Genomic DNA, 12,771 nt, shown 5'->3' with positions numbered 1-12,771 from the left:
CAGGCAGACCCCCAAGCACTGCGCCACCAGGGAAGCCTCCATCTGCTGAATTTTGGAGTGTAAAGGAAAGTGCTAGGTTCCTTTCACATCGGCAGGCTGGCAACACCTTTAGTTGAGGCTGGTAAACCTTTGCCACTTACTTGCAAGGCTTAGTTAAACATCTGTTGTTCAATCTGTGCATCTGGCATAAATGTTGCTTTAAGAGAAATGGTTCTGAGTCCTGTCTACTCCCTCCTTGGTCCAGTGGCCACCCAATGAGCCCCTGAAGCCCAACTCTGTCCTCTCTCCATCCCTCCCATCCTGCCCCTCAGGTGTTGAGTTACAAGGTCCACTGACCTTCATCCCGGCCACAGCGATTCCAGGAGCCCCCTGGCAGAGAGAAGGAAAGGCATGGGGACTTTCTCACCCAGCGGGAAACAAAGAGGACGTGGCCAGCCTCCTCTCCCAGCCTCTTCTTGGAGAGATGTGAGATGTGGAGGCTTCTGCCTGCCCCCAGGCCCACAGGGAAGGGAGTGGCTGAGCTTGGCACATAGGGAATGGGTCCGAGGAAGAGGCTCTGCACAGCTCAGCTGGGCTCCCTGGGCTTCCCACCCACCTGCTCAGCCCCTAGGCCCTCCTGGGGGACTTAGAGGGCACTGTTTCAGGCAGCCCATGGCTGGGCTAGACAGAGGCCTCCCTGGGTGGAATGCGGGGAGGGCTTCTTGGGAGAGGAAAGGAGGAGGAGGGGATGGGGGAGAAAGGGAGAGCCATGGGGAAGGGGACAACAGTAGATGGCTGAGTTCACCAAGCTCCTGGACCCTGAGGGTGCCCGTGGGACTCTCCTCAGGGAGCTCTCTGGCCCTATGCCCTGATGGACTGGGGAGCGGCTGGGAGTGAACCCCATTTCCTTATCAGCCCAAGACCACCAACTTTGAGGTAAATAGGCTGCCCAGCGCACCACTTAGTAAATTCCAAGTGAAGGTGATTTTTAGGGGGTCCCGATTCCCACATGGGTCTCAGAACTGCAGCCAGAGCTGGGGGTACCTGAGAGGACTTTTTTTCTTTTGGTATGCGGGCCTCTCACTGTTGTGGCCTCTCCCCTTGCAGAGCACAGGCTCCAGACACGCAGGCTCAGCGGCCATGGCTCACGGGCCTAGCTGCTCCGCGGCATGTGGGATCTTCCCGGACCGGGGCACGAACCCGTGTCCCCTGCATTGGCAGGCGGACTCTCAACCACTGCGCCACCAGGGAAGCCCTTGAGAGGAATTTTATGACCCACAGTTGCCCACAAGGAGGCCTGGCCATGTCGGGAGAGCATTGCTGAGTGGTGGCTCATGGGCCAAAAAGGAACACCCCTGCCTGGAAGACAGGCCAGGCAGCAAAGGGGAGAGGACAGGAAGAAATGTGCACCCCGTCTCGTGTCTTTACAGCAAGACAGGGTGTGGGAAGGGAAGAAGCTGGGAGAGAGGGCTGGGGCTGGGGGAGCTGCCTGAGGGTGGCGTACCTTTGTTCCGTGTTTGCCCGGCATCCCTGGCATGCCCCGTTCTCCCTGAAGGAAGAAACAAGAGAAACAGTGAGAAGAGGACCAGACTCAGGGCCCAAGGTCTTGGCCCTGGAAGCGTGGCCTGCAAGGATGTCAGTGAGAGTGGTTGCTGTGGAAGCTTGGGATGACCGTCCAGCCCGTGAGGAGCTTGAGGTCCCCACCATTGCCGGCAGCCACGGTGGGCCACTCTTCTCAGCAAGGTGGACCTGCACAAGGACCCCAGTCACAGACCACAGAGCAGGAAAGAGCCCCAGAGAGAGGCCCACCAGGAGGAGCCTGAGGCCAGGGAGGGGGAAAGCGGACTTGCACAAGGTTTCCTGCCTGACGGGGGCCTGGGCTAGGGCCGTGGGCCTAAGCCGCCCACTTGGCCACTTGCCTACTGCATACCTTCCCTCCCTCCCTGGCCTGCTGCCTCCTGCCCATTTTCACTCTGCACGTTTGCATGGGTGGTACTGCTGGCTGAGCCAGATGGGGCTCCGGCCTCTCCTCTTCCCTGGGGTCCTCTTTCTTCCAGGTTCCTTGGGTCTAACTCTTCCCAAGGACATGAGGGCTTTGGCCCCAGGTCGGGGACGCTTTGGGCGGTGGGGGACTGTGGATGGAGGCAGGGCGTGGCCCGGAGCCCACCCACTTCTCTGCACTCCTGGCCCTGCCTGGCCAGAGGCACCAGTCACGTGGCTGCTTCTCCAGGATACCACGCTTGGGCTTTGCTCTACCATCTCGGCAGTGTCCTGTCTTTTTGTGTAACCTCTTTACTTCCTGGCGAAAATGCCAAATCTAAGGGGAGGAGTGAGCTCAGGACGGACAGGGAGTGTCCTGCCCTCCTTGGAAGGACACACCAGGAGGAGATGAGGTTGGAGGTGACAGCCAGCGACAATTGGGGGCCGAGAGTAGGTGAGTCAAGACTTACCCGCTGTGTCAGAGGGGGAGGGGTGCAGCGGAGGAAGGAGGCCTTTGTCTCCACGAGTGGAACCCCAAAAGAAGTCCCAGTGTGAGCCCCAGCCAGGGCTCAGGGTGCTGCGCAGCGTGCGTGGTAGCAGCTCAGACCCTGTGTGGGGGCCGCGCTGCATACCCCACAGGCAGACGGGGAACAGGGCCCCACCTGGCCTCCATCTTCCCAGCTGACCTCGTCCCTTCCCTGACATCTTACAGGAAGCCCTGGTCCACCCCTCTCCTCGCAGAGGCTGGAGCTACTTCCAACCTTTCCCCTCCACGACTGGGCCTCCACGCTGGCATCAGATAAGCATCCCACACACAGACTGGACAGTACCACTCCTGTACTTGGACACTGCCACCGCCCGGCACTGACTGTGGCAAAGGGGCCAGGCTCCTGAGCATGGCATTCCACCCCAGCTCCCTCCTGGTCTCATCGCCTCACATCCTGACACCTACACTGCTTCTCTGAAAACATCACCCGTTTTCAGAATTCTCTGCCTTTCTGCTATTTCCTCTGCTCAAAACCCTATTCATCCTTGGGTGCTGGTCAAATGCCATCTCCTCTTGAAGCCTTTTGCTCTGGCCCATAGCCCAGTGCTGGTTCCTCAGTGCAGCGGGAACCACTGTGTGTATGTAACCTGTATACACAAATCATGTCTGCTAGGGATGGCTTCACCTCCATCCTCTTTGGGTCAAGTCTCTGAATTCTGTGAAAGGCCCAGAAACTTTAGCTCCAAATGCAGGAGCCCTCCCTCACCCGACCCCACCAGGACCCCTGAGCCACAGGCAGGGGTGGTAGAGCTGGACTCAGAAGTGACCACAGCAGACAAGCTGGTGCCCCAGGTCTGCCCCAGGCACTAAATTCTGGTAAATCCCTCTTGTGGGAAAAAGTGGAAAAAGGCACAGCCATTTACCGTGCCTATGATGTGTCTGGCGCTGAGTTAAGCCTTTACATCCTTCTTCTATTCAATCTCTAAGAATCCCCTGTAATCAGTGAGGGAGTGGATGTTATTCCTGTTTCACAGGTCAGCAAACTGTGGCTCTGGAAGGCCAGGTATGATTGCCAATGTCACACAGAGCAGGGATTTGGACACAGGTCTTTTGTCTGGCAAGTGCAGGTACCAGCGACTGGTGTTCCGTCGCTTCCGTTAAACACCCTCTGCAGGCCCAAAGCAGGGCAAAGTCCTCTCTTCTGGATGGCCCTCCGGTCTGTGCCCCATAGGGGTGAAAAGTCAGTGCTCAGGCCAGGGCTGTGTCTTTAACCACAGGCCCCAGGGAAAAGAGCTGAGCCGGGGCCGGCCTGTGAGCACAGTTCTGCTCTACGGCCAGCAGAGGGCGCCACAGGACTTCATCAGAAGTCTGGCGACAGTGGCTGTAGAGCGCCAGCCGAGGGCCCATCACTCTTTCCTTTGGAGGACCCCTGCTCAAATTCCAAACAACCCAACTGGGCTGACTCAGCCCCGAGGACACCAGGCAGAGTTCCCTGGGGGTGGGGAGGTACAGGTGGGAGGTCAGCTTGACTATTCAAGGATCTCCGGTTTGCCCCATTTTCCCTCTTCCCATCTTTCCCTCAGCTTTCCCCCAATACATGTGCCCTCACCTTCCCACCCCCACCGAGGGAGCTGGGCGGAGGAGTCAGGAAAGGCTGTCTGTGGAACCCTGCATAAGTCACTTCCTCTCTCTGGGTCTGCAAAGAGGGATTGGACTAGACCCTTCCTACCCACCCCTGCTCCTGACAGGCCAAAGCCGAGGAGCTGACACTGGGTGCGTTGGCAGTTCCGGAACAAGGCTCCTCGGGGGAGGGAATGTTAGCTCTGCGGCTCTACGAGGGGCTCAGTTGGTCTCCTTCTGCTCCGGAGGACAGCCTGGGATGCCTCAGTAGGGGAGGAGGCTGGGGTCTGCCCATGCTCTCCAGTCTCCACGTGAGCTGTGCAGAGCAGAACCCTGGGAGTGAGGGTTTCCGGGCTAATCGGGGTTGTCTTCAGCCCATGATGGTTTGTATGTAAAGATGCAACTGCACACTCCGGGGAAATCTGGGCCCCTTGCAGCCTCTAAGGAGGCAAGCCTCCTCGTTAGGGTGGCTGACCTTTGCCCCTTCCCTCCCCTCTGGGTCAAGTCTCTTAATTCTCTAGGTGACCCAGGCTCCCTTGATCCCCATCCCGGGGCCTCCCTCACTTCCCACCCCTCTGCGGGGCAGGAAGCAGGGGTGGCCCCGGCTGACCCCACCCTGCGGGCTCATTCCACTCTCATCAGTCTCCTTCTCCAGGGCTTGTCTCCAGGGGCTTGCCCCAGCCTGACCTCTGAACCGGCGGCTGGGCTCATTCTGCACCAGAAAACATTGATTCTGGACGGTGGGAGAGGTGAGAGCGGGCTGAGAGTCATGATCAAGGACTCCAGGGTGGCTGAGGGCAGCGCATTCATTTGCAGGGGTGGTGGGATGGGGGCGGGGAGCATTTCCGGGGCCATTGCTAAAGGGAGGACATTGACACACTGTGCGCACAGAGCTTTTCCTCATGGCATGGCTTTGCGAGAGCACATCTAGAGGCTCCTTCTTTCCTGTTTCACTTCGTAAAAGTTATTTTGTTTAAAAGGTTTAAGTTTGGAATTGTCCTAAATTTAGATCCACTAACTCACTAATGTCTTAGTTGGGGAGGGAGAACTCATAGTCTGCCAAAACGCGAGGGCCCCAATTTACCTCCTGTACCTCCTGTCCTCCCAGCAGGGAGCTCGGCCACCAGATCTGGGCCATCCAGCAGCTGGGAAAGTGGGCGCTCCAAGCATTACAAAGGGTTCTGCCCCAGATGCACGGAGCATGGGCAGTGGTCCCTGCTGTGGAACCTGGCCTGCGAGCCCCAGGCCAGCCCTGCCTTGCCTACCACCTGGGAGACTGGCTCTTTAACCTTGGTGCCAAGAACCAAGGACGCTGGCTGGCTGGCCTGGAAGGGGTGGATTCCAGTCTTTGTGGCCAAGAAAGTGCTGGGGTGAGCACAGGTGGCTGCCCTGAATGACCTTGAAGGCCATCCAAGCCCCCACTTTTATGATGCCACTGACTCCAGCTGCCCCTGTCCAGAGTTCGCACCAGCATCAATAGGTTCTCTATTCTGGTTCCGCTTCCAGGTGGGAGGACGCATCCTTTACCCAGATGACAGTATGGAAGCGAGCTCCTTGGAGCACAAACCGGTCATGCTCTGCTCTCTTAATTGGTGATTTACTGTTTGTTGAACAAGCGGGGCAGGGACTTGGCAAGAAGACATAGTCTCGAAAGAGGTGGGGGGCTTCCAGGTCAGCTCCCCAGCTGAGCAAAGGTCAGGCCAGAGGAGCAGGGGGAGATACGTAGACCTCCCTAACGTGAGGCTCCCGCTGCGGCCCAGCTGCGGGTGAGGAGGGCCCTGGGCCCGAGCAGTTCCACACAGACTCTTTGTTCTCTGCAGGGAAGAAGTGTGGGGAGCGGAGGGCTGGGGGGAGGCCAGCAGGTGACTCAGGCCTTAAGCCTGGACCAGTGCCCTTTCCCGGGTTGGAAAAGCTGGGTGAGGAGGGCTAATGTCTTTCTCTCCCCTAAAGAGTTCCCAGAACTCCCTTCCGGGAGAAAGGCAGCGCGGCTCCCTCTTCTCTGCCCCAGCCAGCTCCAGACTGGAGAGGCCTGGGACCGCGGAAACGCCAGGTCCTCCGGTAATTAGGGCCGGCAGGAAGTGATCCGGGGAATTACCGGGGTCAGGCACCCCACCGAAGGCCAGGGCTTTGGAAGGGCGGCTGGCTTGTAATCTCGATTTGAGATCAGTTGATTTTGTAGTTAGTTCCAAAAAGAAAAGTCAGCTCTAATTAATCTGGGGACTTTGGAGGCAGGAGAAACAGGGCCCGGAGAGCACAGGCTGGGGGCTGGGGTCTGGCGGAGCAGGAGTCCCATCAGCCCCCCGTGAGGCCTCAGATCTGGGGCCCGTGTCTCAGCTCCCTGATCTGCTTTAATTGAAATGGTCTGGATGCCCCCGCTGGGAATTCATGGCTTTGAAAGCAAGCGCTGTCCCCACTCCAGAAGGCTCCTGCGTCTACGGTTTCCATCTGCATGGAGTGCTCTGCTGCACGTGAGTGTGGCAGGGAGCTGGGGGTTGCCCAGGTCCTCTGGGAGCCTGGGGGTGCAGGGCGGTTTCAGGAGGTTTCTCCACTGGGGTGTAGGGCTGAGACAGCTGCCTTCTCCTGGCTTTACTGGAGGTCCTGGGACCATGCCAGCTCCCTGGGGAAGCATTCGGGTGGAATCAGTGCCAATGGGCAAAGCACTCCCCTTCCTCGGTTCTTTGACTAAAACACACCAAGCACCCCAAGTTCTCTGCCTTAGATGCTCCAGGTCCTGCTCATAGAGAGCCTGAATCCAGCCACAACCTTCTCACAAGAAGCCCAACTCCCTCTTTCTTTCCTTCTAGTAGAGGAAGTAGGGGTCTGGGAGGGGAGGTGTTTGGAAATCATGGGTCCCCCCAGATTCATAAGACCCAGGTAGTAAAGTCATTTAGAACAAGCCTTTGGGGCCAGACAGATCTGGCCTCACTGCTTTGTAGTTGTGGCCCTTTGGGGATTCACCTCTGTGAACCTTGGTTTGCTCATCTGTAAATTGGGGCTAAGAATAAAACCTCCCTCACAGGGCGGTTATAAGGGTCCAACGAGGTGAGGCAAGCCAAGTGCCCCATATAGCTTGGCACGAAGAGGCCCAGTAAGGTAGATATAATAATACTAGTTATCGTTCGACAGAAGCGTGTCCACCCATGTGACGCCTGGCTCTGACCAGCAGCTCAGGACGATCCTGCCCTTTTGCAGAAGGATTGAGGAGGGGTGAGAGGTGGGCGGGGTGGGCGTGCTTCTGCTCCTCACACCCTTGCTCCAGTGCCCTAGCCAGCCGGCCACAAGGCCCATCGGATCTCCTCCCCGGGACTCCCTGTTTCTGGGGTGCCCCGCAGCCTCCAGGGGGAGCACCCGCAGTTACAGCCTGAGTGAGCACGAGGCTCTCGCAACCTGCCTCCTCTGGTCTGAAGACGCACAGCCTGCAGCCTGCAGGAGAGCTCTGGTCCTTCATGCAACCACCAAGGCTTAACACCCAGACCACCACATGCGTCAAACTCACCCCCCACTGCCAAGATGGGTGGACCAGCTCTGATCTGCTTAGATATAAGCTCTCACAAGGTTTTGTGATCCACACACAGTCTGACAATACTCGTAGCCTCTTGAAAGATAGCCAAGGTTGTAATGTTTTAAACACACTTTGCGTCTTGCAACATATTTAAAGTAGATTGGCGTCATAAATTTGGATCAAATAGGTACCACATGGGCACACAACAATACTCACAGTGTCCAGGACGCGGGGCTGGGGCAGCACAGGGCCCGCGGGCGACCCCAGGCTGTGATCTCAAGTAGCTGGTGGAGACGCTGCCCTGATGGCCTGGCTGGCCTTTGAGAGGACGCCAGGCTGGGAACAGCTGCCAGGGTGGTGGTGGTGGTGGAGGATGGAACTAATCATCAGTAAACCTCACAGGAGGAGAAACGTCTTTGCTGAGAGTTAAATTCCACCCCTCACTGAAAGAAGGGCCCCGCGTGTGTGTCAAGTTGCCGGGACAGAGCAATGGAAGCAGATGTGGAGGGTCCATCAGTTACCCTGAGGGTCCCCTCATGCCCTGAACACAAGTGGTGTCTTGGGGCCTCTGTCCCAGCTTGGTGTCCCCAACCACCAGTACGGAGTGGTGGGTGGGAGCAAACTCATTTTCTCAGCATCCGTGACCAAGCTGCCCTTCGTGTTGGTACCTCCAGGCCTCATTCCAGGCAGAGAGCAGAGGGGGAGGAGGAGAGAGAAAAAGAGATCTGACAGACGCCCCAGAAAAGAGCCTGGGGGCTAACCCTCCACATCCCAGAGAAACCACAGGGGAGGGTGGTCTGTGCACAGATGGCTTAGCCTGGGGTGAGACCCCCTGAGCAGACATTCACTTCTGCACCAGAGCAAGACGACTGCCTTCCGGGTTCGGACTCATGAGACCTAGCTTCCAATTCCAGCATGACTGTTCACCAGCTGTGCAACCTTGGGCAAAGTATTAACCTCTCTGAGCTTCTCATCTAGACAGTGGGGATAATGCGCTCAAACTACTGGGCCGTGGTGAGGATGAGTCAGAGAGGGAGTGAATGGACTTTGGCTAAACCAGAGATGTGAAGTATTGCTGCCCTTGTCCTCGGGCACCAGACTCTTCATCTCAGAATTCTGACAGGAAGCAAACTGCTGCCTGGGCATGGTGATCACTGGGGCTGGGGCAGTGGGCGGGCACTCATAGCCTCCTGAGTATTGCTTGACCTGGAGGAATGACCCCCAAGTCCTCGGGGGCAGACTCTTTGCTGCTGGCCATCGGTCTCCAGTGCACGCCCTCTGGCCTCTGTTGGACTAGGAGGCTGTGGCGTCGGGGATGACAGGACAAGGGTCCCAGCAGAGTGAGGGCCACCATAGAGACAAGGGCGCTGAGACTACCCAGTGCTCCAGGAGCACCTACTGAAAAGTCTCAAGGACAGGCTGGGAGAAGAGGAGGCAGCAGGAGCCTTCCAGAAACCCAGAGAGGCTAGCAGCCTCACAGCCCCTCCGGATTCCAGGAGAAGAGGCCGTTGTGGAAGGGCAGGGGGTGGTCCGGCAGAGAAAGAAAGAGTGGGGAGCATGAAGGAGAAGGGCCTTCTCAATTCCTCGAGAGCCCTAAGAGCACTGATGCTTCTGACAAGCCCTGGATGCCTGGCTTGCCTGGATGCCAGGGGCCTGATCATCAAGCCAGGGTGGGGTGGCGGGCTGCTCCTCTCTAGGGGGTATGGAGCCAACTCTGTTCTTAGGAAGCTGTAGCTTCCCTGAGCTGGAAGGGATTTTAGTCCAGCCTCCCATCTGACACAGAAGCTTCTCTTAACACATCCCAGACCCATAGTTATCCAGCCTCTCCTTGAATACCTCGGGTGACAGGGAGCTCCCTCCTTCTCAAGGTAGCCATCTATACTGCTCTACCTTTAGTCACGCACCCTTCCATGCTCGAGCCTTCTCTAGCAGCCCTGAGCCTTTTCTCCCCAGAGCAGGCTTCCCAGAGGTCAGAAGCTGCCCCTCCGTCAGCAGGACCACACTAGTTTTCTCTGCAAATTCAGTGCAGCCAGGGCTGAATGATTCCTCCCACAATCTGAGCCCAGAATTGCCAAAATCATGGAACCAGGCCCTCTATCATCATGACACCCCAGCCCCAAGCTGGCGCCTGTCCGTCCTCAGGGCAGCAGACCCCCAACCTCCTTTCCGGATGAATTAGACTTCCCATTGGCAGGGGAGTGCAGACGCCTGCCATAGTATGGATGCCAGCTGAGGGCATCCCCTTGATCCCGGGGGAAACTGCCGCCCTGAAGCTTCTTCACAGTTTGAAAGAGCTGGTCTGGCTGCTAATGGGAAAGCCGGCCCCGTGCTGCATCAGGAGAGGCAGTAAATGCTGTGAGTCTGCGTGAGTGGGTGGAGGCAACCTCGGGGGCTGTGATTTCCACTTCCTGACACGGTACAAACTTCGCAGTTTATGCAGAACTAATGAAAGATCTCTTGGGTCTTGCCATTTCACCCACCAAGCGCCCGTAAAACAATGCGGTGACAGCAGCCGCCTGATCACAGAGCTACATGGCGTGTGGAATGTGCTTCTCCAGAGTGATTCTTGCCTTTCCAGAATCCCTCCCCATCCTTGTCCTGCCTTTCCTTCCTGTCTCTTTTCTTCTCCAGGAAGGCGCCAGAGCCTCCCAGCTGGGGCCTGGAGGGCGGGATGGGCTCCTTATGGCAGGTGGCACCCTGTGAAAGACCCGGACCCGGACTTGAATTCCTGCTCTGCCACTTAGGACACTTTGGGCGTGCCTCATTTTCCTCATCTGTTACATAGGAGAAGAATAGTGTCAGCCTCCTAAGGTGGTCTTAGGATTAGATGTGATGCAAGTCACGTTGAAGGACAGCCTGGTACACAGTAGGCATCTAGTAAGTGGTGCCTAGTATTAAAATGATTTTTATGTTATATAGTTACTGTAATGACCACCTCTGGGCCCCTGCTCAAATTGTTTTCTTGTCTAAAATGCCATTTCCCTTGAAATCTGCTGCTTGAAGGACCACAGTGGTGGATTAAAAATGGCCACAAAGGCTTTGCACCCTTGGACAAGAAGAAGCGGAGGCTGAGTCCCCCAGCCCCACTGACTTGCATGCTTTGGCTGTGTGGCTTGCTTTGGCCAATAGGACTTCGGAAAATGTGATGCAAGGGATGTTTCTGAAAAGCACTTGAGCGCTGGGACTCCCCTGTTTTGAAAGCTGACCTAGGCCTGCCATGCTGTGAGGAAACCTCTCTGCCCTACCGGGGCTGAGAGGCCACGTGGAGGAGAACAGAGGTACCCAGCCCACAGCCAGGGCCAACCCCAGGCATGTGGATGAGGCCATCTTGCCCCCTCCCCACCCAGCCTTTCCGCCCAACATCCCATGTGACTGCATCGGTGAGCCCAGAGGAGATACAGAACTCCCACGTGGCCAAGCCACAGAATCCTGAGAAAGAATTGTTTTAAGACGTAAGTTTGAGACGGTTTGTTACACAGCAATAGATAACCGATACAATTACCCATTCACCAGGATTAAGCTCAGAGGCTGTCCCTTCTCAGAAGACTTCCCAAACTCCTCCCAACCTAGAATTAATCTCCCTGCACGCACACACACAGCCCCGCCCCGTATTGACACAGCACTTTGCAAGGGTAGCAGTTAGCACAGTCTGCCTTCACCAGGGTTATTTGTACAGGAATCCTGTCTCTCTGGCCTGTGAGCTGCCAGAGAGCAGGGTTGGGACCCTTTCATATTTCCCACCATGCTCAGAAGCTCTGCCTGGTTCCCACATACTAGGTCCTCAGGGGGGCCAGTGAGAACCTGGCCTGCCTCTGTGCAGACACAGCCACCCAGGCTGGCGGGGGACACACTCCTGGGTCTGAGGTCCAGCAGGGCCATTGACTTGCCCAAGGCCCCTCCCCTTCTGAGCCTCTTCCTCCCGCAGGTGGACACATGAACCCCTGTTCAGCCGCCCTCAAGGGTTTTGAGGCTCCCGCTGGTATGTGTGCAAAAGTGTGTGTGCACGACCAAGTCCGGACCCTGTGTGCACTGTGGTGAAGCCCCACTTGGGTTGTCACGGGGTGGGGGGGTGGGGTCCTCCGCTCCACTCCTTCTTACCTTCCGGCCGTGGTAGCCCTGGATCCCCGGGTCTCCCTGGGGGAACCAAGAGAAGGCCATTAGAGGGGTTTTCTTGCCACCCCCTTCATATTACCATCCCTCCTCCTTCCAAATCCTCTGACCTCCACCTCCAGCCATCCCTGGAACAGTAACAGGGACTGTTCTACTCTTCAGAATGAGTCCTTGCCTTGCAGAGGCAGAGGGAGGTGAGAAAGGTCAACTTGGCAGGGGCCCAGGACACCTGAGGATCAGTTATTGTTCTACCACGGACCCTCTGTGGCACCTGGACAAGTCACTTTTCCCCAGGGCTCTAGCTTCTGCATTTGTGAAACGGTTGGCTGCGATCAGTGCTTTGCTACTTCTCATCCCTAGAGCCGCAGGGACTCCAGCTTCAAAGGGAGATTCTGTTTGACATCGTGGGCTTCCAGATAAGGTTTCCAAAGAAACCGGATGACCCTGAAGGTCCTTTCCAGTTCTGGCCCCTTATGAAATGCTGTTTTATTGGGATGTTGTGACAGCATCCTGGGCATCACTTTTCCAACTAGACCATGACCTCCTTGGAGGGCAGGGCCGCATCTTCCATACCAGCCGTAGCACTTGCTTGGCCTGAGCCCACAAAAATGCAATCCTTGTGGGACCCAATCAATTTCCGAGTGGCGTTTTTGGAAATAAGCCACTCGTGACCGTTCTCTCAGCCGAGATCCCCCTCAGCTCCCGTCAGTGCCGCCTCCCCCTCCCTCCTGCAGGGAACTCTCCCGCCCGTTTGACGCATCACCCAGAGGGCCCTCACCTTCGGTCCAGGAGGCCCAGGTAAGCCCTGCGGAAGCAAGAAAAAAGGTGAGTGGATTCCTCTGGCAAACGGTGGGGGCTCGTCATGTTTCCACTGGAGGCTGTAATGGGTTCTGGACGTGTTGAAGAACAGATCCAGAGGGTCCTGGAAGGATATCTGAAACCTGCTGAGGGCACGTGGGGACAACAGGCTCATGTCCCTCTTCGGAGCCACATGGGCGCCGTGGGCATCTCCGCTGTGCTCGCCCACTGGAAAGTAGGTCAGTGGCATCATGTGAGATTGGCAGTGTGGTTTGGTCCAGATTCCCACCCACCC

At 57.0% G+C, this 12,771-nt stretch overlaps 1 protein-coding gene across 1 annotated transcript in view; it reads right to left on the bottom strand.

Annotated features, from left to right (window-relative positions):
* The window catches only part of COL13A1 (collagen type XIII alpha 1 chain), a 79,209-nt gene that overhangs the window by 37,756 nt on the left and 28,682 nt on the right, over positions 1-12,771 (bottom strand). Inside the window, exons 12-15 of the mRNA XM_060126485.1 lie at positions 12,457-12,483; positions 11,667-11,702; positions 1,484-1,528; positions 337-369 (exon numbers count right to left, since the gene is read on the bottom strand). Coding sequence (XP_059982468.1) covers positions 337-369; positions 1,484-1,528; positions 11,667-11,702; positions 12,457-12,483 — 141 coding nt within the window. The remainder of the gene's footprint in view (positions 1-336; positions 370-1,483; positions 1,529-11,666; positions 11,703-12,456; positions 12,484-12,771) is intronic.

The sequence above is a fragment of the Lagenorhynchus albirostris genome, chromosome 16, assembly GCF_949774975.1.
Source record: "Lagenorhynchus albirostris chromosome 16, mLagAlb1.1, whole genome shotgun sequence".
NCBI lineage: Eukaryota > Metazoa > Chordata > Mammalia > Artiodactyla > Delphinidae > Lagenorhynchus > Lagenorhynchus albirostris.
The sequence above is the reverse complement of the archived record's forward strand: the minus strand, read 5'-3'. Positions and strand labels throughout refer to the sequence as shown.